Source organism: Microtus ochrogaster, chromosome 4 (assembly GCF_000317375.1).
Source record: "Microtus ochrogaster isolate Prairie Vole_2 chromosome 4, MicOch1.0, whole genome shotgun sequence".
Classification (NCBI taxonomy): Eukaryota; Metazoa; Chordata; class Mammalia; order Rodentia; family Cricetidae; genus Microtus; species Microtus ochrogaster.
This window is the reverse complement of record NC_022011.1, coordinates 5,684,657-5,712,414: the sequence shown is the minus strand read 5'-3', so window position 1 is coordinate 5,712,414 and position 27,758 is coordinate 5,684,657. Positions and strand designations below refer to the sequence as shown.

Here is a 27,758-nt window from a genome sequence, read left to right as displayed (position 1 = left end):
GCAACCACATGGTGGCTCACAACCATCTGTAATGAGGTCTGGTGCCCTCTTCTGGCCTGCAGCATATACAGACACAATATATTGTATACGTAATAAATAAATATATACTTTAAAAAATATATTAAAATTTGTGCAAGATGCTAAAAGAAAATGTTGAATGGGGAGGGGTATTAGTGAGATGTCTCTGATTAAAGGTACTTCCTGCCAAGACTGAGTGTAGTACTCTGTGCTTACTACTTCTCCAGATAATTGTGTTCAGGTCCTAATACCAATGTTAGACAGTTCACACCATCTGTAACTGAGTTACAGATCTGAGGGATCTGAGTCCCTCTTCTGTCTTCCATAAGAACCACACATATACAATATTAAATATAATGAAAACTAAATATTTACTTTTAAAGTTGTACATGGACAAAAGGGGCACTATATTATATATATTTTATATTACCAGAGAGTATCATACATGATATTTTATTTGATACATGTTTTCTATTAGGTAATTTGTCATAGGTAGTTTAAATAGGGTGTTTATTATTCAATGAATCTTGAAATGCTCAGTGTTTATAATTATTGTTTCTTAATTGTTAAGTACTGTTAAAAAGATAATTAAATGTGGAATATGTGCAGTTTTTCTTTTTCTTTTTTTTTTTCGAGACAGGGTTTCTCCTTAGCTTTTTGGTTCCTGTCCTGGAACTAGCTCTGTAGACCAGACTGGCCTCGAACTCACAGGGATCCGCCTGCCTCTGCCTCCCGAGTGCTGGGATTAAAGGCGTGTGCCACCACCGCCCGGCTTCCATTTGTTTTTTGGTGATAGGGTTTCTCTGTGTAGCCCTAGAGTCCTAACTTTCTCTGTAGACTATGCTAACCTCAAACTCACAGAGATCTGCCTGCCGCTGCCTCTGCCTCCTGAGTGCTTGGATTAAAGGTGTGTGCCAGCACTGCCTAACTAAGTGCATTGTTTTTAATTTTATTCATAGAACTTAATAGTATAGATTTCATTTCTTGAGATTTGTAGTTAAAATTCATTTAGCAGGGGCTGGAGAGATGGCTCAGTGGTTAAGAGCATTGCCTGCTCTTCCAAAGGTCCTGAGTTCAATTCCCGGCAACCACATGGTGGCTCACAACCATCTGTAATGAGGTCTGGTGCCCTCTTCTGGCCTGCAGACATACACACAGACAGAATATTGTATACATAATAAATAAATATTTTAAAAATTCATTTAGCAGAGGTTAAAATCATTGTTTTATTTTTCAGTTAGTAGATGATACTATTATTATATTAATTTTATTAATTATTATATTAATATTTCTGTTACTCAGTTTCTTTCATTTTGGTTTATGAGACAGGGTTTCTCTGTATAACAGCCCTGACTGTCCATGAACTCTCTAGACCAGGCTGGACCTGAACTCACAGAGATGCCTCTGCCTCTTCTGGAGTACTGGGATTAAAGGCATGCGCCACCACGCCTGGCAAACCGATTTCTTTATAGAATGGGGAAAATAATGAAATCTGTGTAGGTTGTTGGAAACAGTTTAGTTCCTTCATGGAGAGTACTTCAAATAGTCCCTAGCGTGCTCGCTTTAGAAGCACGTCTACTAAAACTGGAACGACATGGAGAAGATTAGCATGGCCCCTGCACAAAGATGACATGCAAATTCGTGAAGCGTTCCATATTATATAAAAAAAAGATAGTACCTAGAATATAATTGTTGCTTATTAAATGTCAGCTATATGATTGGCTTATTAGTGTAGTAAAGCTTCTGGTTCTAAAAATAAAACCGTAGGGTTTTTTCTTTTATATGTAGTATATACTTATAATATCCTTTTGAAATAAAATGATTTATTATTATGGAATATCATATATAGTTTTAATTGGATGATCATTTCTTATATGACACTGTGTCTTAATATCTTATGTATGCATCATTTGAGTTTTCAAACCACATTCTTAACTTCATATTACAATTTTGTCATTGCAGGCAAGAAGACAACAAGACCCTAGTCCTGGTTCCAACTTAGGTGGTGGTGATGATCTCAAGCTTCGTTAATACTAGCACAGCACCCGTGCCGCCCATCCCTACGTACACACTGCTTCTAGTTGGTATCAGCAACACATTGTGCGACCAGAAACTGTGATAACTGGAGGTACTGCAGTCAATTTCGTGACCTGAGGCAGTAAAAGACATCGTCAGCTGCCATAGTTTTGCACTATAATATCTGCATTTCTGGTTTTTAAAGCATGTAGCCAGTAATAATTTGAAATTTTTTTCTATGCAAGCTTATCTTGTTGGCATTATTTTGGTTGGGTTGAAAGTATCTTCTTTCTCCATTTTAATTTAAAAGTTCATATCATTTAAGAACAAGATAAGAAATTGAAATTTTTATCAGGGTTTTCTTCAGCAGTTGCTTAAAATTATTTTATACTTTCAGATGAGTTGGTCATACAGTCTTCCTTCTAGATAAGCATTCTTTGTGTTTGTTTTCTCCATATTACTTTGTTTTTTGTATTCTACACCATTTTACGAATAAGATGTGTTTGTGTTTTCTTACAAGCTAAACACCTAGCAGCATAGAGCTGTCTGCCACCGCCTCCTAAAACAAACGTTTACAGTTGTGAAAGTCACAGTATCCTTTTAAATACTAGTACTCACCTCTTTTTTTGCCCTTTTAAACATAAAAATTTTAAATTAGTATTCATTTTTATTTGTCTCAGATCTGTTTCAAGTTCTCTTCTATAATCATGAGTTTGGGTAGAGGTGTCCTCCATAGGTGATAATGTTCTACAGAAATGCCCAAAGAAGTCACAGGCTGGCTTCTGTTTTATTCAGGGATTTTATTTTTAAGTCAATCAGAAAAGGGATACTGGAACTTATTCTATGTAACAGCATATTAAACTGGAGGCAGTGATGAATCAGTACAAAGGTAAATTGTATTAACATCATGTTTAAGATAGCTGCTTTCATGTGTATTTTGTATTGCATGCTTTTGTAGAAACAATATTGGGTGATGAAGATTAGTCTTAGAAAATGTTCATCTGTGCAGGAGATACATTTTCTTCCATTAATTCTGGACGAAACATTTACAGTTATATATGATGGTATTTTGCAAAAGGACTATTAATAGTGCATTTTGAGATGAATCAGTGTGGCAATATTTTTAAAATAGGCTTAGTGTCAAATTGCAATTTTTTTAAATATAAAACTGGAAAAAAGTGCTAAGTCATTTGGCACATGCTTACAGATACTTTTCTTGGTCATATTCATTAAATGTTACTACATTTCTGAATTTTTGCAAAAATGTATTTTATCATAAAATGGCATTATTTTAGAGAATTTTAAAAACTGACATGGTCAATTCAGAAAAATCTGAATAAGGTCATTGCATTTAAAAAGCATATAAAGATACTTGATTGTGACGGTGTGTCTTTCATTGTATATATATATAATTCATCAACAAATACCTGTATCTCAAAATAAAAATATTTGTTATATATTTGAAGTCGTGCATGGTAAGGATTGTGTTTGAATCACTATAAACAATAATGTGTTACAAAAGATCATGCTGACTTTGTATAACTAAGTACTATGAATGAATTTGATTGGTATTTGGTGTTGTACAGCTCACATGTTTACACTCTCAGTGCCCTAATTCCTCTGGGGAATTACCTTTTTAAAATGATCCTTACGGGGGTGTTTTAAGGTTGCTTTAATCACAGAGCTCCTTCGTTTTGACCTCTGCAGTTAATTTTATTTTTTAAAACAACATGTTGGTGGTACATTTTCTCTGCTTTTAGCCAAGAGCTTTCAGTCCACCAGTAAATCAGATGACATGGTATTAAATTTTGTTGTTGCCATCTCTCTGTAAATAGTGAATGTTTTTTTATTAGCTCTGCACTGCTTCTGTCTTAATGCTGGCATTAAGATCATAAACCCCTTTTTTCCATAGTGCAGACTTTTAAAACTACTTTAAGTTATTGATGCAATTTCATATTTTTTCATAATCTATATTTAAAATTACATCATTGCATCATCCTTTCTAAATTCATCTCCATTAAAACTTGCCTTAAGCTACCAGGTTGCTTTTGCCATTAGCTTTATTGTATATTTGTATGTTTAATTTAGTTTCACATTAAAATTCTGTGTAGTGAAAACAAAGTCTTGGCTCTTTATTGATAAAATGTGATCTTTTCTGTCCTACTACTTTGACCCTTTTTACTTTTTTTTTTAAGGAAAGCAGCAACAGTGCCATCTAGTGGTCACATCTTCTAGTTCCAAAGAGGCCAACCTTTAGATCACAATGCATAGTAATTTCCCAGTGTATAATGTGGTTAGTGGGAGCAGGAGGGTCAGAAGTTTAATATCATTCTTGGCTACTACAGAGTTCAAGACCTAGGCTGGAGAGATGAATTAGAGGTTAAGAGCCATTGCTGCTTTGTAGGGACCAAGAGTTTGTTTGAGTCCTAGCACCCAGAGTAGTCAGCTCACAATTGTCTCAGTACTAGGGGTCCGGTGCCCTTTTCTGGCATGTGAACATAGTATACATGTACATGAGCAAGTACATGCACAAACTATTATTTAAGATAAAAAACAATTTATTTCTTTTTTTTTTAATTTGGGGGGGCTGGAAAATTGGTTCCATGGTTAGGGGTATTGGCTACTCTTCCAGGGGATTAGGTTCAATTCCCCACAACTACATGACAGCTCTCTGTAACTCCAGTTCCAGGTATCTAATACCCTCATGTAGCATCCTTAGACAGTAGGCACCAATGTGCCACATAGACATACATGTAGAAAAAACACCAATACACAGCTGAGCGGTAGTTCGAGGACAGGCTCCAAAGCATGAGGTACGTAAAACAGTGACCTCTGGACAAAATAAACATATATCAAATTTTAGTACCATCTTTCAGGATAGTTTAGAAATCATCATAGAAGGTGTATATTAAATCTGACATTCCTAGAACAGGTCCTGGCATTTATCTAAACCGGAAAATTAAGCTTTTTACTTGAAGCATTTCATAAGTTAGATCTGTAATGAACAGATTTATCAATTTGCTTACTCACTACCAGATTTCATACAAATGACAAAAACACCTTAAATACTGGGTTGGCGCTATTAAGGAAGACTGAAACAAGAGGATTATGAATTCAAGGCCAGCCTGGGATACATAATGAGGCCCTATTGAGGTGTGGGGGGTATAAAACAATTCTAAATGCTGACTGTGAGCAAGGGCACAGTGGACTGAGCCAGACAATTCCCCATGGTAGAAAGGAAGGTTTATTGGGGATCAAACTGCCAAGCTATCTCTCAGGGATGGAGGAACCGAAAAGCAAAATGGGGGAAAGCAAGCAGATCGTATTATGTCGGGGGGGGGGGGGGGGTTGTCTTTGAGCTGTTGAGGATCAACTTCCCAACAAGATCAAGAGAGGTTTCTGATAAGCAAACCCAGAGTTCAGACCTTTGTTTACCCAGAAACAGTCCTTCTGTGTAGGGCAAGCCACTGCCTTGTGTGTGTGTTGGGGGGGGAGGGGGAGATCTAACAGAGCTACTAGGAAATTGTATATTTTTGGTTTTGAGCCTAGACTTTAATGGCTGAGACATCTCTCCGGCCCACTACCAGGAATTTTTAAATTGCTTATATTGCTGTCATCAATATCAAGATTATAAATGGGTAATGAATTATAAAATGGAAATTTTAATGAAAAATATTGAAGCTATAGTATTGAGTTTTAAAAATAAAACAAAGTATATCAGCTGGAAAGATAGCTCAACGGTTAAAAAGCCCTATTGCCCTTGCAGGGGGCCAAGGTTTGGTTCCCAGGATCTATGTGATATCTCAACAACCATCCCTAGGTCCAGTTGAAGGGTACAGCATCCTTTTCTTTTTTTTTTTTTTTTTTTTTTTTTTTGTTTTTTTTTTTTTTTTTTTTTTTTTTTTGGAGTCTGTCCTGGAACTAGCTTCTGTAGACCAGGCTGGTCTCGAACTCACAGAGATCCGCCTGCCTCTGCCTCCCGAGTGCTGGGATTAAAGGCGTGCACCACCATCGCCCGGCTCAGCATCCTTTTCTGAACTCCATGGACAGCAGGCATACACATAGTCCACATATATACATACAAGCAAAATAGTTATACACAAAAAACTTTTTTCCCCCAATACAGTTTCTCTGTTTAGCTTTGGAGCCTGTCCTGGCACTAGCTGTGGAGACCAGTAGACCAGTCTGGCCAGAAATCACAGATCTGCCTGCGTCTGCCTCTTGATTGCTAGGATTAAAGGCGTGCGCCACCACCGCCCAGCAAAATAAACTTTAAAAAAACAAAAAACCTTTTAGTCATTTAGGATAACTCAGAGAAAATAATATAAATTGAGTGCCCTAAATAGGCATCATCTCTGCTCTCGAGGAACTAGTCTATCCTTAAAGCTGTAGCAGCTTCTAAATTATATAGGAAGTGTTGGCAGTTGAGTACATCTGTACTGAATAGTCAAAATAGCCTACCCCGGGGAGACATCTGAGCTGGAAGCTGGCAATCAGCTAGAGAGGACTGAGAGGGTAGGTCGCCAGCTAGTTAGTAGCTTAGCAAGTTTGAAAGAACATGAGGTAATGCTTGCAGTATGGATTTGAAAGGGGCTGCAGAGGTCTGGGTGAGAGATACAAGCTGGTCTGATTGTGTCAACTACATGGAAGACATTTGGACTCCTGCTTAGGAGAAGACAGAAGTCACCAGGCAATTGGGAGGTTTGTAGGATGAGTGATTGAGAAATTTGCTTGGTTAACTGAAAAGATCAAGGCCAGAAACAGAAATGTGTGCTCCTTAGTCATAGGGTAGCCTGGTGGGTATGAAGATGACTCGGAGCTAAGGGGGAAAGTGCAGGAACTGAAATTAAAATTTGTGCCCATTTTTTGTTAAAAATGGTCCCTTGTGTTAATCTTAAAACATACCAAAAATGGGGCTAGGGAAATGGCTCAGTGCTTAAGATCTAGTTTTTAAAAAGGTAACAGCTTGAAATTTTTGAGCTAAATATCAGTGATATGCCTGGCCTTATATAGCAGAATTGAACATTACTGTCAGCCATTAATACTGAACAAGAAAGGAGGTGGCATTATAAAGAGGGATTTGGGAATGCCTGCAGTAAACATGTGTCTTCTGTTCTTATGGACCAAGCTAATCTGGGCTCCTACCAGAGAAGACCACTCAGCACAGTTATTGGGTTCTTCCACTGATGTAATAAATCAAATCAAGCCGAATTAATAAATCCAGATTTAATAAACAGAGCAGTTGTGAATGACTCTCAGGAAGGCAGGAGAGAGAGCACATGGGCTGTCCAATGATCAGGTTTTAAATACCCTCTAGTCGGCAGCTCTGGGGGAGGAGCTGACCCTTGGGGGGCTTTCTGAGGGGCGGGGTCTGGAATGGGAGGAGTGAAACCAGAGTGGAGATTCCCAACGAAAGTATTTAGTCCTGCCTACTGGTGACTACACCTGGGTATTCTGAACTCAAGTGCAGCCTTGAGCCATTCCTGGAGTCCATATTTAAGCAAGAAAACCACATCCTGGCTGGAAAGTCCCCAAGATTCCTTTCCACAACTGCAAGCAGATAGTCACAAAAGACAAAATATTCAATTAGCAAAAATAGGGAGGTCAGGCAACCTTTCAAAGAGCCCTCATCCTTGAGTTGTTTTCTTCCAGGGATTGTTTTTCTTAAATTCCCGCTTAGAGTTACTGAGGTACCGAAATGGAGTTCTGTGACCTTCTAGCCCTTGCCATAACAGCGCCTGTCACCGTTCTAAGTGAGGGGATTGCAGTCCTAACTTCCCTAGAAGGAAAGGATGTTCGTGGGTAGCTCTAAGAACTACCACATGCCGCTCTCAATTATGAAATGCTTTGAACTGGGAGTGTAACTGTATTATAATACTTGTCTAGCACACACAGGCTCTGGATTGGATTGCCAACACTACAAGATAAAGAAAAAAAGGGCCAGGCCTCAGTGGTGCACGTCTTTAATCCCTGCTCTTTGGAGGCAGAGGCAGGCAGATGTCTGAATTTAAGGACAGCCAAAGTGACACAGAGAAACCCTATCTCGAAAAAACAGGGAAAAAAGAAGTAATTGTGTTAGTATCCAGATGCCCCTTGGGAACTGGCACAGTCATCCCTCTGCGCATGGCAGCAAAGGTCCCTTTAAGAGACAAGCTCTAGACCAGCCTGGTCTACAGAGCTAGTTCCAGGACAGGCTCCAAAGCCACAGAGAAACCCTGTCTCGGAAAAAAAAAAAAAAGAGAGAGACAAGCTCTGCCCATTTCCCATCTACCTTCCTGCTTCTTCCTCTCCCTACCTCCCCTCCTCTCTCTGTCTCTCTCCCCCTTTCCTTTTAATAAATCTCCACACTCAAACTTTGTTTTTGTTTTTTGAATCAGGGTTTCTCTGTAGCTTTGGAGCCTGTCCTGGAACTCCCTTTGTAGACCAGGCTGGCCTTGAACTCACAGAGATCTGCCTGCCACTACCGCCCAGCCACACTCAAGCTCTGTCCTCACCCACCATGCTTTACCATAACAAACTGTTCTTGATCTATCACTGAAGTGTCATTAAAAAGCTCTTTTGAGGCCTGGAGGGATAACGATAGGACTTTGATTCCCAAGCTGGGCTACGGTGGCGCAGGCCTTTAATCCCAGCACTCAGGAGGCAGATCTCTGTGAGTTCGAGGCCAGCATGGTCTACAAGAGCTAGTTCCAGGACAGGCTCCAAAGCCACAAAGGTAACCTTAGATTTCCTGAATCTCACTGTGTAGAGCAGTCTGGCCTGGAATTCACTGCTTCTCCTTCTGCCAAGAGCTTTTCTCCTATTCCAAGTTTCTTTTATTTACGACCGAACTTGAGTGGGTCACATTTAAATAAGCAAAGGTAACATCCTTTATTCACAAAAGTCACCACACACTACTGTTATTCTTTTTTAAAAAATGCTGCAAGATCCCCGCGGCAGTAGGCAGCAGAAATGCTGTAGGTCCCAAATGGTGGCGGCAGGCCATGTGGTGGCAGGCAGCGGGCCCTGGGAGCAGCCAGTCCCAGGCAGAAATGGCTGCCGGTCCCAGAGCTGCGGCCCGAGCGGTGGTGGTGGTGGTGGGCCATGTGACAGCAGGCAGTGGGCCCCAGGCAGAGACGGCTGCTGGTCCCTGAGCAATGGCTGGTCCCAGGCAGGGAGACACATGGCGGGCGGGCAGGTAGAAGACAGAAACATGGATAGACAAGACATGCAGGGTGAGGTTCAATGTTTATTCATGTTATTATGGAGGAGGAAGGGTGAAGGGAGGGACAGAGAGAGAGGGAGAGAGAGAGAGAGAGAGAGAGAGAGAGAGAGAGAAGGGGGAAGCAGAGAAGTGGGGAGAGAGGCAGAAGCAAAACTACCTCTCCGAGAAGAAGATGGAAAAGAGAGCGAGCTCAGGCCTGAAGCTGAAGATCAGCCTGCCTCAGCGGATGGGGAGGGGAATGGGTGTGGCTTGTCTCTTAAAGGGACCAAAACCATAACAACTACCCCAACTGAGAGTTCCTGGAGGTTGCTTCAGTAGTCTTCCTGGTTTTGTGGTTTATTTGAACTTTAAAAATCATTTTCACTAAAAATCATTTTTTTTTTTGGTTTTTTTCGAGACAGGGTTTCTCTGTGGCTTTGGAGCCTGTCCTGGAACTAGCTCTTATAGACCAGGTTGGTCTCGAACTCACAGAGATCCGCCTGCCTCTGCCTCCCAAGTGCTGGGATTAAAGGCATGTGCCACCACCGCCCGGCACTAAAAATCATTTTTGCTTTGTATTTAGAAGCATGGGACTTTGTATCTTTGTCTTGCCTCTCCCAAGACCATCTCAGTTCAAGTCTCTCATACCCTTCCCCCCTCACAATAAATAAAACAAACTGTTTTTTGTTTGTTGTTAGTTGACCCATTCCCAGTCTGGTTTGGATTAGAGTTCAGTTTAGGTGGGGGTGGAAAAGACTTTTTGCTGTCTTTTTTTCCCCCTCTAGCTGGCCTTGAACTCTTTTTGTTGCCCAGCACCACCTTGAACTTCCTCACAGCCCAACTGCTAGGATTTCTGGCAGGCACAAACCTCCACACCCAGCCTCCAAACACAACTAAGCATCAGCGGTTACTCAGTCACTTCCCCCCTGGACACCCCAGGGACCCAGTTGTTTTGGCATGTGACATGCTACTCAAAGACATCCTATTACTATTTTTGTTTTGTCTGAGGCCCATAGCAATGACTTCAAATTTTGATGAACCACCCCTTATAGGCTGTGTAACCAGTTTGAGTGTTTAGTCTGTCCTTGGGGCACAACAATGAAAATTGAGCTCAGCTGCCTAGGATCAAGGAACCTTGGATAAACTCTTTACCCTCCCTGAGTCCCATTTATTCCTCTATAAAATGAGACTGAGGGTGTGAAGTCCTTGTCATCAAAAGAGGCTTCAGCTGCCTTTTAATTTTAGAGTGTCCTGTGGGGACCAGAAAGGCTTGGCCACACTGCTCCCATGACACTTAATAAAAACCAGCTACAAAGTAGGTCTGAATTTGAGTTTACTGGCAGGCAACACCAGATTCCAAGGAAAGCCATAAACTGACACCACTCAGGGAGGGCCAGCATCTAAAGGGAAGTACCTGACATTCCAAGCATTAGATGATAAGACCACCAGAGGTCCCTAAGCCCAGGACTCGCCTATTTCCCTGTTGCCAAGATACCCCTAGACAAATGTCAATCAGGGTCCCGAATCCTGAAAGTCTCACTTCCAACTTCTACTATGACAGCGCCCCCCACCCCCTTGCTCTCTCCTCTACCGCTGCGTCGGTCAGACAGAGTCCAAACTCTTTGCTTTTTCATATGGGATTCAGCCTCCTAGGTGGTCTTTTGGGGGTCCCCGCAATCTGAGCTCTGGAGCAGGCAGGCCGAAAGTTAAAGCTAAACGCGATTGGAGGAGCTCCTCTTTCACGGGAAACATGCACAGAAGGCTTAAGGGTCTGGGCAAGACATCAAGCAGCAAAGCTGACCCCAGGCGGAGCTGCGCGAGGCAGCCTTAGAATGCACGCCCCAGGCTGAGCACTTGTGGATGAGACCTAGGTTGGAACCCTTCGCCCTTCTCAATCTTACCCACACACCCGCACATTCTCAACTGTGAAACTGCTCAGAGACAACTAGGTCCTAGAGAGAGTCCATTTCTGCATAGCTAAAAGTTGCAGTCAGCGTTGGTACTGTGACAAGCGAGTTGTGGAGGCGCACGCAGGGTGTGAGCCTCTGGGGCTGGGTCCTTCCCGTGTCTTTTGGTCCTAATGCACATTAGTGGGATAGGAGTTTAGACGGCAGACGGCTTTATTCTTGTGTGATGTGTCGTAGGCGTTGTCCCTCTGCTTCTGTAGACACGTATGGGGTACTGTGCAATTCGTAGGGCCTCGAGAGTGTGACCCTTAGCTTCGAAAGCAGTCACTACTGCTGCTTTACTTGGCCGCCACCTGGCCGGTCAGGCGCCCCCATACAGAGTCCGCGCCTGCGCAACCCCGCCTCAGGTTCCGCCCCTTAGGTTTGAGCCCCGCCTTTGCCACGCTTTACGGCCCGGCACGGCGCTTTTGCTGCAGTTGCTCCGGACGCTGCTGCTGCTGTTATTGCCGCTCCAGCCGCGGCTGCTGCCCGGGAGGTGAAGGGAGGTGAAGTGTGTTGTTGTGTCGGTGCTGCCGCCACCGCCCGGAACGGAGTGGCGAGCCGGACGTCCGCGGACTGGCGAGAGCGGCGAGTCAGCAGCTGCGTGGTCTCCTCAGGCCGGGTCCTGTCTGCGCTGCCGCAGGGAGGCCGCCCGGCCCTGCGAACCGAACCAATGCTGGACCTGGAGGTGGTGCCTGAACGCTCTCTGGGGAACGAGCAATGGGAATTCACACTGGGTGAGTGTGGGGTCCTTTCAAGACCCTATCCGCTGGCCCCTGCTTCTCTCCGGCCCCTTTCGCTGCTAGTCTCTGCCTCCTGATGCCGCGGCGTCCGCGGCTCTCCGCCTTTTCGTACCCTCTGGTCTTTCGGTTCCAGGCTTTAGAACCCGCTTATTCCGTCAGTCATGGGATAAGCGATGCCCTCGCCTAGGGCTTCAGCAGGGTCCTTCTTAGGAGCTGTAGTACTAAGAATTATAATAATAGCCGGTACACTCCAAATACTTAGTGAAAAGGCCCTGCTTTTTTGAATTTATCTCTAGTAACCGTCCCTGAGGTCTGAGAATCAATAACTGTTGTGCCCATTTTGCAGACTATGTTAAGAAATGAGTAGCACCCCGCGATCAACCTTCTGGTCTCTGATCTGTCTTCCTTTGGTTTTAGAAAGAGGCAGAGGGGTCGGGGGACACGGGTTACCTTTTTCAGGAGGAAAACCTAAGCTATCTCATAGTCAGATGGTGCGGGAAATTGAGCTTGTTTTGTTCAAGGAACTTCTGACTTGTTTTCTTCTCTTCTGAAATGGAGCCTTAACTTGTGATGTCGTAATACTTGATGCCCGAGTTAAAAGTTGAGCGAAGTGGAAATTGCACATAGCTTTGTTTGGTCACTTTTGGGTTAGTTGGCCTTTTATGCGAACAAGAATGTTTGCATTTTTAGTAACTCCTTTATGGCAGCGCTGAGAAAAGAGGGTGGAAAACAGGTGTTGCTGCTGCTTGTTTGTGTGGGCCTGAACCTCTGTCACTCCTAGACTGAGTCAACGGCTCCATTTGATTATAGTTCATCCTTGAGTGTAGAATATCCAGGTCTGTAGAGGCAGCGTTTAGGAGGAAACAAACTGGGTAGATTGCTGGAAAGAGCCTGCTGGGACTCGGTGGCTGCCTGCCTCCTGCCCGTTGTAGAAGCCAGCTTCATCAAGGAGTCTTGGCTCTCTTCTCTCAGAATTTAGACTGCCTATTCCTATAGAGTTACCAAAATTTAATCTGCTATGAAAATGTTCCATTCAGCCTCTTGTGAGGCACCAGGAGCTTGACTGAGAAGCTAATGATGTTTGGCTTCTAATTAATATCCTTTTCTCCCCTGACCTTCCTGGATTGGCTTAGAACCACAGCAGCTTCAGGCTTAAGATGGTATAATTAGAGTGTGGTTCTCTTGTTTGATTTAGTGAATATAAGAGATTGGTTGGGGTAAGGAAATTTCCAGAACACTGAGCTATATACCTCACTACCAAGGGTAAATGTTTGACAATCCACCCCCAAGCTGCCAGTTTTCCAGAACCAAGAATTAGAGTAGTTCTTTCAAACTGTCTTTGCAGTAGCCAAAAATATCAGCAGAGTTGAGTTTTGGGGGACAGCTCAGGGAAGAACTCAGGCTTTCTGATTACTTGTAAACATTTTCATTATTCTGTTTTTAAGTTGGGTTTCATTTGCTTCTTTGTTTTTCAGACAGTTACTAGCCCAGACTGGCTTCAAACCCCCTATGTAGCTGAAGTTGATTTTAACTTAAAATATAGTACTGGAGATGAAACCGGGTGGCAAGCACAGGAGTGTGCCACCGTGTCCATTTAAAGTCAGTCTGTGCAGGAGTGTGCCACCGTGTCCATTTAAATTCTATGGGATTGGGGGGGGGCTTTTTTTGTTTGTTTTTGTTTTGTTTCATGTTCATTGGTGTCTTGCCTGCATGTCTGTCTGTGATGATAACGGATTCTCTGGAACTGGAGTTACAGATAGTTGTGAGCTGCCATGTGGGTGCTGGGAATTGAACCAGGGTCCCCTAGAAGAGCAGCCAATGCTCTTAACCTCTGAGCCATCTCTCCAGCTCCCAAGTCTGTGTTTTTAAATTTATTTAGGAGGGAAGTTCAATAGTTGAGAGCACTGGCTGCTCTTCCAGAAGACCAGGATTTGATTCCTAACACCCCTGCCTCTGTCTCCACAGGCACTACGTGCATGTCCTACATATACATATATTGCAGGCAAACACCTATACACATTTTTAAAAAAGATGTATGGGGAGGAGCGTGTGTGTGTGTGTGTCAGTCAGTCAAGTCAGAGGACAACTGGCAGGAGGAGTTGGTTCTCTCCACCATGTGAGCAGTAGTGAGCAAACTCGGGTCACCACTTTTGCCTTGCTCACTGTGCCATCTTATTGGCCCTAGAATCTGCAGGTTTAGATTGTGTAAATCCAGGACTGGGTGTAGCGACACAGGGCTTTAATTCTAGGATTCCAAGTTTTGTTTGTTTGGTTTTGTTTGTTTGTTTGGTTTTGTGACAGCGTTTCTCCATGACCCTGGCTGTCCTGGAACTCAGCTTCATAGACCAGGCTGGTCACAGAAATCCACTTGCCTCTGACATTTGCCACCACAGCCAGCAAAAGACTATAGTTCTTTATAACTACATTATTAAAGAAAACGGGCTCATTTTAGAAATTATCCAATGAGATATCGAATCACAAATTTTAAAAACGAGGATTTTTTGGGTTTTGATGTTTTTGTTTGTTTTGGGTTGTCATTGTTGGTTGGTTGGTTTGGTTTTTGTTTTGGTTAGCTTCGGGTTTTTGAGACAGAGTTTCTCTGTGTAGTCTTGACTGTCCTAGAACATACTGTAGGCAGGTTGGCCTTAAACTCATAAAGATTTGCCTGTCTCTGCCTCCTGAGTGCTGGGACAAAAGGCGTGTGCCCTCACCACCTGGCTTATTTTCATATCTGTCACTATACTTTGTTCTCATTTGATCCCCTGCCCTGCCCTTTCCTTTTTCCCCTCTGCTTGGTTTTCCTTTCTCCACTGAGAGGTGAAAGGTAGGATCCCCTGGAGCTGTGTGTGTGTGTATTTGTGTGTGTGCGCCATGAGAGGTGAAAGGTAGGATGCCTGGAGCTGGAGTTACAGGCAGTGTGAGCAGCCCAATACGGGTGCTGAGAACAAAATTCAGGTCCTGTGGAAGAGTAGCAAGTGCTCTTTTTCTTTTTTTAATTTATTTATTTATTGAGGATTTCTGCTTCCTCCCCGCCACCGCCTCCCATTTCCCTCCCCCTCCCCCGATCAAGTCCTTCTCCCTCATCAGCTTGAAGAGCCATCAGGGTTCCCTGACCTGTGGGAAGTCCAAGGACCACCCACCTCCATCCAGGTTTAGTAAGTTGAGCATCCAAACTGCCCAGGCCCCCCCAAAGCCAGCACGTGCAGTAGGATCAAAAACCCATTGCCATTGTTCTTGAGTTCTCAGTAGTCCTCATTGTCCGCTATGTTCAGCAAGTCCGGTTTTATCCCATGCTTTTTCAGACTCAGGCCAGCTGGCCTTGGTGAATTCCCGAAAGAACATCCCCATTGTCTCAGAGTGTGGGTGTACCCCTCGTGGTCCTGAGTTCCTTGCTCGTGCTCCCCCTCCTTCTGCTCCTGATTTGGACCTTGAGATTTCTGTCCGGTGCTCCAATTTGGGTCTCTGTCTCTGTCTCCTTTCATTGCCTGATGAAGGTTAATATTCAGGGGGATGCCTATATGTTTGTCTTTGGATTCACCTTCTTATTTAACTTCTCTAGGATAAGTGCTCTTAATCATAGAACCGTCTCTCCGTCTCTCCAGCTTCTGGATTTGGTTTTTTTTTTTTTTTTTTGGTTTTTCGAGACAGGGTTTCTCTGTGGCTTTGGAGCCTGTCCTGGAACTAGCTCTGTAGACCAGGCTGGTCTCGAACTCACAGAGATCCGCCTGCCTCTGCCTCCCGAGTGCTGGGATTAAAGGCGTGCGCCACCATCGCCCGGCCTCAGCTTCTGGATTTAAATGTGGGTTTCTATACTAGCTAGTCTGTCTTGCATCACCCTGGACCAGCAACCTCAGGCTTGTCACTAATACTGTTCCTTTTCATCTTGAGTAATGAAAGGACTGCATTCTGCTGTGAATGGTCACATGGCCTCTGTGCCCGGGGAAGCTCTGTGGACTCCTAGATCAGTGATAGTCTATCATGGGGAGGGATGGCACAGGACTCTACTGTCACCTAGTCTACATGTTACTTCAAGTGTGTTTTGCAGTAAATTGCTTAATTATCACAGTGTATGTGGCCTAGCATTTTGCCTATGGCAAAGGGGCAGAAAGACATACTTAAGAGAGTCTTCCTCTTTCTCAGGGCTCCAACCTTCAAGGAGTAGCTTCCTAACAGGCTTTTATAATCATCTAGAAACCAGTCACCCATGAATTTAGCTAAGCTTTTGTTTTGTTTTATCTTTTGAGATAGGGACTCCCCGTGTAACCCTGGCTGGCCTGGAACTCACAGAGGTCTGCCTGGGATTAAAGGGCGTGTTCCACCGTGGCTGGTTTTCTGGACTCCATCTTTAATACCAGCACTCTTCACAGTGAGTTCCAGGCTCTGTGTGCGATGGGGGTAGGAGTGTAAATCAGTTTTCCACTCTCAATCTCCCCTAATCCCAAAACTACATTTGGGGCTGTTAGGTGGGAATAAGTATGGAAAATGAATCTGCTTTAAAAGTATGTTCGTAGGTTAGAGAACCTGGCAACGTTTCCCTTAACACCACAGTGCTGCAAGGTCCTTTTCATTGCCAGCTAACCTTTCTTTATCGAGTGGGTGAAGCTGATAAACACCTAGCTAGCCAGCAAGAGATTTCCTAGTTCTTACTGAACCTGTGCAAATGCAGATGCATCTGGGCCTGGTAATCATTGCCTAGCATTATGATGGAGAGCTGCGTCCAGCCTCGTGGCTGCCTTCCTGGCCTTTGTAAACACAGGGACAGGAAAACCTCAGCAGACGGTTTGACCACTGTGGATAAAGACACTGCACATTGAAATAATGGTTTCAGTAGGACTTGAAGAATATATTGATGCGGCAGCATGTGTCTGGATTTGTTTTAGTTTTCTGAGGCAGAATCTTGCCCATACTAGTCTTGGAACTCTGAGCAGTCAATCCTCCTGCCTTAGTATCCTGTGTGCTGGGATCACAGGCCTGAGTCACTATGCTTGGCTTGGATTTGGTTTTGAATCTCATCTTTAGAATACCTAAAGGAAGATTTAAAGGGTCATTGGAGAAAATGTTCTCCAGCATTGCCCTGTTGTACGGAGACAAATGGCTTGCTGTATCCAAGATAGCATGTCAGTCTGTGGGATATGCTCACGAACATTGGGAACTGAGTAGGAAATTATCCTACTCAAATAGTTCATTATTGTAATGCATTTTATTATAATAGTTCATTTTATTATAATAAAGGATATGTAAGATATTGTGGAGTGAGAAGAGACTTGACCTAACCTCAGGTCTCAGAGAAGGATTGGTATTAACCCACAGGAGAAAAATAAGTGATATATACAGGAAAACATAATTTTGATTTATAATTAAATTTTGATTTATAATTAGAGTGTTGTGTACTGGCAAAAGAATAATAGCCAGGCATGGTGCATCCTCCCACTCCCCATTCCCAAGGCTCATGTGGTTGAGACAGGTGAATCTCTGAGTTTGAGGCCACTCTGGACTGTGTAGTGATCTCCAAACCAGCCAGGAGTACACAGTGAGAACTTGTCTCAAAAATAATTTTTTTCCTGGAATGCTAACCTTGTTTGGTGTTAACTCTCTGGGACACTGTAAAAAGGCCCTGGGCTCATGAGAAAGAAAGTGGTCTGTTGCAGGCTTCCTTTAGGAAGTGCAGTTTACAGACTAGATCCAGAGAGGCAGGGAAAGGAATTTAAGAGGTTTTAACTTAAGATACACACATTAAATATTGGAAGTAGTGAGAGACCCAGAATACAGAGAAGATTAAAAAACAATTTAATCTGTTTAAATCTTATTTACCTTTAGTTATACACAGAAATTCTTTGTAAAATAAGTTGTTTTTGATCAGTGTGTGACTTTAAACTTTTGTTTGTTTTGCTTTTGATACTTGCGTCAAATTACAATCCTCCTGCCTCAGTCTTATAAGAACTGGAATTTAAAACTTTAATGAATTCTTGTAAGTCATATGTCTTAATACAGTCTACATGAGTTGTTGTAGATGCCAGAGAGGCAGAGAAGGGAGCAGTGTTGGGTTATAGGAAACCAGTACAGTCAGGACTAGAAGCTTGGCCTCCAGAGTCATAAAGTCTATGATTTTCCTGCCTATTCTTGGTTCATGCTGACTTTGTCTTTGAGCTCTTTGACTGCTTGGGATCGGTTTGGCTGTCCTATTGCTAAGAAACTTTTCTCTATGTTCCATTTCTCCCCTTGGGCAATCTTGAGTGGTTCCTTGGTCTTTGCTTTTTAGCTTTATTCTTACTGCAGTGACCACGCTGTGTGCATGCAGGCTTCAGAGCTCAATGCTTCTCACTGTGTAGGTGTCAGTAAATAGACAGACCAAGTAACCACATGGGTGTCCTTCCTTTATTGCAGGAATGCCCCTGGCTCAGGCAGTGGCCATTCTTCAGAAGCACTGTCGCATCATCAAAAATGTCCAGGTTCTCTACAGTGAGCAGGTGAGTGGTGGCTGACTTGTTTACTGAAATAGAAGCTTTGGTCAGTGAATGAGTTTGCCTCCAGAGAGGACGCTCTGGGGAGGCTAACTGGGGGGAGTCTTAGGTCAGCTTTCAGGGTGTCTTGGTTTGGAAACTTTGGTCTTGATAATCTAGTGCTGCCAGGTTTAGAAAGAAGATCAGTTAAAAAAAAAAACAACAACAACAACTAGACCTGCTTTCTTGTTTTGTTTAAATCTGTACTTACCTACTGACCTTTTCACGAGAAGTCACCTCAAGCTGTCTCTGATTTTCTAAAGTGCTTGTCACCTTTTGTGATTAAAAGTGTCTTTTCTGCTTTGTTGGTTGTCTGAAGTTCAGAATTACTTCAGGAAAGATCTCTAGGTAGTAACAGGCTCACCCCTTCCCTCTGTCCTCTCCAAGACCATCTTCTCTCCACTGAGCTCTGAAGCCTGCAGTTCTATGATGTTAGAACATAGGCTGCTTTGTGAATTAGCCTTTGTGTTGCCAAGCTTTGGGAGCTGGTTTGAGCCTAGAGGCCAAAGGCTGTCCCTGTGGCTTTGTTGAGACTCTTGAGTTCTGACTGGATGTTTTAGTAAGTTTCAGCTCTTAGAGCAGACGCAACTTGTTTTTGACAAGAAGAATGTTTTAGATTATAAGCGGGTAGTATTTCTGTGAAACTTCCCAATTTGTCTGACAGCAACGGCTGTATTAGGCCTATTACCACTACCATAGGTACATTCTGCAGCTCTGTATCCCTTAGCTACTCTGAAGGGTCTAGGAAGGGAATGCGGTCTCCAGTCGAGTACTCAGGGATCGTGTGGTATCTGCTACACATATGGAACTTGACAGAATGTACAGGGGTTCCTTGAGTCGAGGTGACAGAGTGCATTCTCATTTAAAGGGTAGATGGTGGCTCTGTCAGCTCTTTGCTCTCAGTCATTCCTAATGTAATCTGACAGGTAGTGGCCATTAAAACAGGAAGTGGACTTGCTTGTAAATAAGATTGTCACATCTGAAGACTAGAGGGCTTTGAATATAAGCTTTATGCTTTCTAACCATTCTGTACAAATCCTTGGTTCTCTCTCTTTTTTTAAAATATTTATTATGTATACAACATTCTGTCTGTGTGTATGCCTGCAAGCCAGAAGGAGGGCACCAGACCTCATTACAGATGGTTGTGAGCCACCATGTGGTTGCTGGGAATTGAACTCAGGACCTTTGGAAGAGCAGGCAATGCTCTTAACCTCTGAGCCATCTCTCCAGCCCGAATCTTTGGTTCTCATATCACTCATCGTTCCAGTCTTTGCAAGAATGTAACATTATGTTCATTTCCTAGTATTTTCTTTTAATTGTATTAGTTTTTGCCTGTGTGAATATATGTACCACATGCATGCAATGCCAGTGCTTGCAGAGGCCAGGAAAGGGTATAGAGTCCCTGAAACTGGAGTTAACAGATGGTTATAAGCCACAGTGTGGGTGTTGGGAACTGAACTTGAGTCCTCTGCAAGAGCAAGTGCTCTTAACCACTGAGCTGTCTCCCCAGCTCCTCCCTAATGTCTTCTGAGCATCTGTACCTATTCGTAGACACAGTTGGCTTTGGAATTTTAGGTTTTGTGTAGCCAGGGCTGGGCTTGAACATCTGAGCTTCCTGTCTCTACCTCCCAAGTGCTAGGACTACAGACAGGTGATACTATGTCCAACCAAAAACATGGATTTTTTAGTCTAGCTCTGCATTCCTCCTATCTTTTAGTTGTGTGGTTTGTGAAAACAACCAGTTCGTTATTCATATATTATTACAACAGTCTCTTGAGACAGCCCTGGCTGGCCTGTAACTCACCTCTGCCTCCCAGATGCTGGAGCTAAGATTGTGTGTCACCGTGTTGGGCTTTGAACAGTGTTTGACAACGAGCTAAAGATGCTGTTGGAAACTGGGCTTTGGTGGCATATGCCTGTAATCCTAGCACCTGGAAGGGGGAGGCAGGTGGATCTCTCTGAGTTTAAGGTCAGCCCGATCTACAAAGTGAGTTCCATTACAGCCAGAGCTGTTACACAGAGAAGCCCTGTCTCAAAAAAAAAAAAAAGAGGTGCCGTTGAAGCTCTGATATGGTACTGTTTTTCAGACAGGATCTTAATATGTAGTCAGACTGTGACCCTTCTGTGTAAGCTTCCTAAGTGCTGCGTCACAGGTATGTGTCAGCACACTGCCCTTGATGTGGTGCTCCTTAGATGTGGTTCTGTCCTGACCTTCTTTTTCTCTACCTAATTTTCTTTTTGCTTCCAAGTGCAGAAAACATTTTGTTCCTAAAAATTATTTTTCATTCTGTCCTCTTCTCTCCTCTCCTCTTTCTCTTTAGTAGTGCTGGGGATGAGACCTGGGCCTTCGAGTATGCTAGGCAGGTCCTCTACTACTAACGTACATCCCAGCGTGGAAGTCACACCTTGGAACTTAGCGCATGAATATCAGGTAGACTCCATCTCTTTTAGAAGGCAAAGCAAGTGTTGATGCTGCCACCGAGGTCTGCTGCCTTGTGTGAATCTGTGAGGGAGGAGAACACATGGTTTAGCTAATTCCAGAAGGTTTTTTGGAGGGAGTTTCCCTATAAGGCCTACTGGGGTAGCATCAGACTTTCTAATTGATGTCTTTCTCTTCTTCTCTCTCTTTTTCTCTCTCTCTTTGGTTTTTCTAGACAGGGTTTCTCAGTAGCTATGGAGCCAGTCCTGAAACTTGCTCTGTAGACCAGGGTGGGCTCTAATGCACAGAGATCCGCCTGCCTCTGCCTCTCCGAGTGCTGGGATTAAAGGCGTGCACCACCACTGCCTGGCTGTCTTTGTCTCTTAAAACCACACCTCTGTTACTCATTTTATTTACTTTAGTTATAAATAAAAGCCAAAACCAAATAAAAAAAAACTTTAGACCTTTTGAACAACTTTGTGCCAGTTGGGTTTGAGATAGGGGTGTTTTTCCCTTTAGTTTGTAGCAGTCTCGGTCAGTTCTGTGAGTCTTTAAGACATTAAATCTTCGAACTGATTACATTAGGACAGAAGCAGGAAAGTGAGGCAGATGTCTGTTCTGACCTGCCCTCCTTATCCCCAGAACAACTTTGGGGAAAAGAGGTGACAGTTCTCCTAGGTAGGAACCAGAGTCATGAAAGTTTTAAGGGACATCTAAGGTCATCAGGGCTCTGTTCAGAGATGCCTCCTGCCACTCTCCACAGCAGTGGGCAGATGTAGAAGTGTGACTCCACTTGGGCTTTTCAGAAAGAAGCATTTATGGGATGGGATGGGGGGAAGGAAAGTTGAGTTCTGCTCTTTGTTATTGCTAGTTCACACGGTGTTTCTTATTCCAAGAATTTGATCCAAAATACTCAACATGTGATTGCTATGGATATTACCAAGAGCCTGGGTGCAGGCATGGCTTCAGCTGACATACAAAGCCAGGCCTTGCTGAGTTTGGATATTGAGACTTTTCACATGACATGTCCTACTAAAAGAAAATGACCTGTTTACTCACTTAATTTTGTCTGTTTCTCCCATGTGTTTCTACTAAAGTCTAAAGGGAAAGGCTCACATTAAAGCAGGAGTTGCAAGTCAGACACAAGAGACAGTACATTCTGGCAGTTTGTTTGTTTTTAAATGCTTTCCAGCTTAGTGAGTTGGGGAAAGGGACTGTCTGACATCCCCTCTGTAGTGCATTTTTGTTGTAAGGTTTTTCAGGAGGAGCAGGGAAACAAATCAGTTGTTCAAAGTGTGTTTTATTTTTGTTTTGTAGTCTCCTCTAAGCCATGACCTCATCCTTAACCTGACTCAGGACGGGATCAAACTACTGTTTGATGCTTTCAATCAGAGACTTAAGGTAACAATAAATGATAACTATAGTTTCCTATCTGGCTAATCCAGTCTGTCTGGAGTTGATTAATTATGTGCTGTTGTGAGGTGCTTGGAAACTTCTAAGTGGGTGTAGACTTCTGTGGTTCAAAGACCACAGTGCAGAAGACTGAAGCTGTGCCTATTACTCTAAAGGTAGAAAGATGGAACCGAGCTGGGATGGCTGAAAAGAGCTTGTGTTGTCCTTTGCTCAAGTGCTAGTAAGAGAGTGTTGTAGATTTAGGGGAGCATGCCAGGAAGAGGAGAAAGAGTGTTAAAAATGCTGTAGAGAAGTTAACCCAAGTCTTGTTTAAAAGATGCTGAGAATGGAGCCTAACTGTAGACTTTAGTTGGTTTGTATGTCTTGTTTTTCTTCATTTTTACACCAGACAGTGTGACCTAGAAAATTGAAAATGGACATTTCTTCTGGGGCTTATGGTTTGGTTTATGCTACCAGTAGGAGTTGATTCTTTATCCCCAGTAGAAATTTAAGTAACATGCTGGTGTGCAGGGTATCTTAACTGCATTGGTGTGCAGTTCAGTCCAGGATGTTTTCAAATGCTGGACTGCACAGGTTACTCATGTGACACCAAACCAATGCCTCAGAGTCATGAGATTAAATAGACACCAGTGTTCCTGCGTGGGCTATGAAATAGCCCTTCTGAAAGGTGACATGCTTTCCAGCTCTGTCATCCGGTCACAAGTGAGCTAGTAAGAAGAGAAAATAGGACATGGGAAGGATTTCTTCCTTAGCGATCCTTCTAGGAGGTTGTTGGTCAGCCATAGTTGTAACTGTAAGAGGGAATGCCTGCATCTTCTACAAGCAGGGCTTCTGGCTAAAAGTAAACAGTCTCTGTCAGCATAAGGTCCTGACCTCAGTGAAATGGCAGGCAGTTTGGCATGGTGTACTGCCATCCCGGGCCTTCTTAAGGGGACCCTGGCTACCTTCTGAATCATTCTGTCTTCCTTTGCAGGGCCTCTCTTAGCACCAGCTTCACCACTTACAAGCTTCATGCTGCCCTTAAGTAGGTACATATAAGGTGGACTTACCCAGTGCCCTCCCTGTACAGAATAAGTCATTACTCATTAAGTGGCTTGCTAGGACCAGTGAACAGCTCACTTAAGTTTGGAGAAAAATTTGTCTTCAGGTGCCATAAAGGCCCCAGCAGACAGCAGTTCTTTCCAGTAGGAAAGATTCGAAATAGCTTAATAATAGTGGAAAGGTTTTTAACTGAGTCAGTGTTATGTTTTCTTATTGTGTGTGTGTGTGTGTGTCTGTGTGTCTGCGTCACAGCATACATGTAGAGGTCAGTTCTCTCTATATAGGTCCTGAGGATTGAACTCAGGTCTTCTGGCTTGGTGTCAAGTGCCTTTACCCTCTGAGCCATCTCACCAGCCCCAGTGCTAATGTTAAAAAAAGGTTAAGGACAGGGCTGGGAATATATATTGGTAGAGTGCTTGTCCTTGGTTCATTCCCTGGCACTTATAACCGGAAGTGGTAGCGCTTTAATTCTAGCAGTGGGAGAGGCATGAGGGTCAAGAGTTCAAGATCATTCTTGACTACATAGGGACTTGAAGCCCAGGCTGGGCTGCTTGAGACTCTGTCTCATTTAAAAAAAAAAAAAAAAAGGAGCCAAGTGTGGTGGCACACACCTTTAATCCCAGCACTCTGGAGGCTGAGCTCTGTATTCAAGGCCAACCTGGTCTACAGAGCTAGTTCTAAGACAGCTAAGGCTACACAAAGAAACCCTGTCTTTGAAAAACCAAAAAAAAAAGAAAGGAAAGAAAAGGTAGGTATATTCTCTTGTCAGAAGTTGGGTTAGGTGCTTTTGAATGTCCCAGTTTGTATGTCAGGGCTGATGCTCCTCATGACCTCCCACATCTGAGTTCAGGACAAACCAGACATTGAGCCTGCTCTGCTTGTGCCATCCCCCACTGGGGGAATAAATGGCACCTCCAACCCCCGACCAGCTATGGCGTTGGCTGCCAAGCCATGACATCACAGTTCAAGGACTTTGTTGTATTTATTACTTGGTCCCAGTAATGCCTGAGTGTTCAGTGCCTTTTCATTTGTCTCTGCCCTGACTCCTGGCATTTCATCTGAGGCTGAACCATTAAAGGGACAGCTTCACAAAGGCCCTCAGGATCTTCAGGTTCAACCAGCTCCCCTTTATTAGGGATATAATCTAATACTTTCGCACATGTTCTGTACTGATGGACCTCTTCCTCCATCATTTTATATTGTAAATAAAGTAAGCCAATTTGTGGAGTTGTTTTGTCTTTTCAAGACAGGGTTTCTCTGTAGCCCTGGCTGTCCTGGAGCTCACTTTATAGACCAGGCTGGTCTCTGCCTCCCTAGTGCTGGAATTAAAGGCATGTGTCAACACACCCTGCTGGTTTTTGTTTTTTTGTAATATTATCAATTATGGCCTCTAAAAGGGGCAGGAAGGTCTCTGAGTTCAAGGCCAATTTGGTCTATATTGGATACATAGTGAGACCCTGTCAAAAAAATAATAATAATAATGTAGTGTGGAAGAGGAAAATGTCTGTATTGAACACATGGCATCAACAAACTGGGTGGATATGTTTCCTGGAATGTCGTATTGTCTTGTAGAATGATCTGTGTTCCTGTATGACTCAGAGTGGATTAGATGTAAGGACCTTGATCGAAAGCATCTATGATCAGCTGATCAGCATTTAAACACTATTAGAAGAGGGGACGTTATGGCTGGGTGTGGTGTCATACACCCTGTAGACTCAGCGCCTGGGGGAGGCAGAGGCAAAGAGTCATTGGAAGTTGGAGGACAGCCAGGGCTACACAATGAAATTCTATCTCCAAAAAAAAAAAAGAAGAAATTTATGAAGGAAAGTTATCATTTGTGTTTTTCTTCCTAATTTAGTTCTTTATTTGGAGATGGAGTCTTACTGCTTGCTCAAACTAGTCAGATTTATTACTCAAAGTGATCATCTTCAACCTCCGGAGTAGATAAGACTCCTATCTTACAGTGCAGCATCCTACATGGCTCTTTCCCTCCCCAGGCTTAAAAGATAATGTGCTGTGCTTACAGGGAGTCTTAGTGCTGAAGCTGAAACCACATTAAACATGTTACATTGCTAAACTGTGTCCTTAAGTTTGCTTTTGGGGAGTATGCTTTGCTTCAGACAGAGCCTCAAAAAGCTCAACTGGCCTTGAATCCTCCTGCTATAGCCTCTTAAGTACATCTGTCTTTATTTCAACTTGAATGTTTACAGCTCCTAAATAATTTGTTTACTTTTTAGGTGATTGAAGTTTATGACTTGACAAAAGTAAAGTTAAAATATTGGTAAGTTACCCTTACCTGTGTGTTATATTTGGTACAGACAAGTTTATCTACTGTCTCCATTAAAGTACTAAAGGGTTTCATCTCCAACAGTCCCAAAATTACAACCTGGTACCACAGTTCCCTGAGGCAGCAGCCTCCCAGCCTACTCAGATTCATGAGGAAGTAAGCTTCATTAAGAACATGTATATATAAAATCTAATTCAGCTCTCTTAACAGAGTCCCACTTCGGCTTAGGAATGCTATGACAGTCTCCTGAGTCATAACTGCCCTTTCCTGCATAGCCTTTCTTTGTCACCTCTTTTCAGATTTTTTCTGGGTAACAGAAATGAAACAAACCAGGTAGCTGAGAGTCCAAAATCAGCACTAAAGAGAAGGAACATGTTAGAGCAGAAACTGCAGGTTTTAGAATGAGAACAGAGAGAAACAAAGATGGCAGCGGCCGCCAGCACCTGCCGGGGAACTTCATGGAGGCTCTGAAGGGTGACAGAAAGGGCGGCAGAAAAGGGTCTGCAGAGCCTGAAGTAGCTCCAGAGCAACCTAAAAAAAAGGGACTAAGAACAGGATAGCCTGTACAAACCTTAGATACCGGAGCCGTGGTAGGCAAAGTGCAATGCTCACATTTAGAACACAACTTTCAGGGGTAGGAATAAATTCAGCTCCGGTGGTGGTTAGCTTGCCTGACATACGTGGGGCCTTGAGTTCATTCCCCAGTACTGCAACAGCAAAAAAGACTACCTTCCACTAAGCCTTACTGGGCTTCTCCTTATTGAAAATATGACAAGGATCCAATTCCTGGGGCCATTCAGACAGCAAACAAGTATGTAATGGCACTAAATCCATTTGTTCTTTTAGTGTTTGGAGCGAGTAATGTATTGGGAAGCCCCAGAGAGTCGAGTCTGTATATGGTCTTCCTGTTTCTCACCTAATTAATTCTTGTTTGCAATGTATTTAATTTTAAATTTGTTTATTTTGGGGCTGGAGAGATGGCTCATTGGTTAAGAGTACTGACTGCTCTTCCAGAGGACCTGGGTTCAGTTCCTGGTACCTACCCACATGGCAGCTCACAAACTGTCTCTATTTCCAGTTCCAGGGGATCCTACACCTGTGGCAAACCACAATGCACATAACATAAAAACATACATTTTTAAAAGGATAAAATTATTTTTAAAAAAGTATTTATTTTGAGACAGGGTCATACTGGCTTTGGATAGCCTGGCACTCTGTATGTAGACCAGGCTGGCCTTAAACTCACTGACATCTGCCTCCCAAGTGCGAGTTAAAGGTGTGAACCACCATTCCTAGCCATTTTATTTTTGCATAATGTGTTTTAAGAATAACTTTTTAAACTCTTAAGGGCCAGGTGGTGGTAGCAAGCACCTTTAATCTGAGCACTCAAGATTCCAGGACATCAGAGCTACACAAAGAAACCCTGTCTAGGAAAAAATAAGTATTTACTTATTTTTTATTTACTTTTCAGATTTATTTACTTATTCAGATACCAGTTTCAACAAGGATACCACTTACCCAGGGTAGAGGCCTGGGGATTAGAAAAATAAGTAAAGAGAACAAAGATACAAGTGAAAATAACAAACGGCATAGGATAGTATCTAGAGGGAGTTCCAGTGAATACTGAAATCCATTTGCTTAAATATCCCAACCCCAAAAGGTAGGAGTAAGATGAAAAAAAACTACATTAACATGATACAGTGAAATGAAGAAACCAGTTGAAGGGTTGTGGGCTACATTCTTAGTTAAACATTCTCTTGCCAGAATAAGACAAGTAACGCTCACACCCTAGACCAGAACATCTGCAGGCAAACCCCTCCCTGGGTGAAATCCATAGTTATCTTCTTAAGGGAGAAGGAACCTAGTTGGATCCTTAGATTTTTGTTTGAGGTAGAAACAGATCTACTTCTTAGTACCTGAAATACCAGGTCTGGATATTAGCCACCTGTTGACAACAGCCTTGAGAAAACAACTCTCTGATCTAAATCAAGGTGGAGCAGAAACTTTGAAGGAACAGAAGTAAATTCCAACTCTGACCATTAGTCAAGATAGAATAGGCTCACAGTTTTGGGCCTCCACAAGTAAATAATTCTTATGAATTAGTGGCACCTGGGAAGCCAAGGCAGGAAGGAGGATTGCAGTGTTTTCAAGGCCAGGCAGGGTACATAGCAAGATTCTTTTTTTTTTTTTTT

At 43.1% G+C, this 27,758-nt stretch overlaps 2 protein-coding genes and 1 non-coding gene across 5 annotated transcripts in view; all 3 read left to right on the top strand.

Moving 5' to 3' along the window:
- Positions 1–4,144, top strand: part of Cbfb (core-binding factor subunit beta) — a 49,986-nt gene extending 45,842 nt beyond the window's left edge. For both annotated transcript variants that reach the window (XM_005345496.2, XM_005345497.2), the window contains exon 6: positions 1,981–4,144. In XM_005345496.2, the coding sequence (XP_005345553.1) occupies positions 1,981–2,049 (69 nt within the window). In that variant the 3' untranslated portion in view covers positions 2,050–4,144. The remainder of the gene's footprint in view (positions 1–1,980) is intronic.
- LOC113456020 lies at positions 1,573–1,679 on the top strand. The gene has a single exon (XR_003376910.1). It is a non-coding gene; the product is annotated as a U6 spliceosomal RNA (small nuclear RNA).
- Positions 4,145–11,606: 7,462 nt separating the features above from the next.
- The window catches only part of C4H16orf70 (chromosome 4 C16orf70 homolog), a 29,563-nt gene continuing 13,411 nt past the window's right edge, over positions 11,607–27,758 (top strand). Inside the window, exons 1-4 of one of the 2 annotated variants that reach the window (XM_005345495.2) lie at positions 11,607–11,900; positions 18,291–18,373; positions 22,143–22,226; positions 25,517–25,560. In XM_005345495.2, the coding sequence (XP_005345552.1) occupies positions 11,837–11,900; positions 18,291–18,373; positions 22,143–22,226; positions 25,517–25,560 (275 nt within the window). In that variant the 5' untranslated portion in view covers positions 11,607–11,836. The remainder of the gene's footprint in view (positions 11,901–18,290; positions 18,374–22,142; positions 22,227–25,516; positions 25,561–27,758) is intronic. The other variant, XM_026778616.1, reaches the window with a different exon arrangement.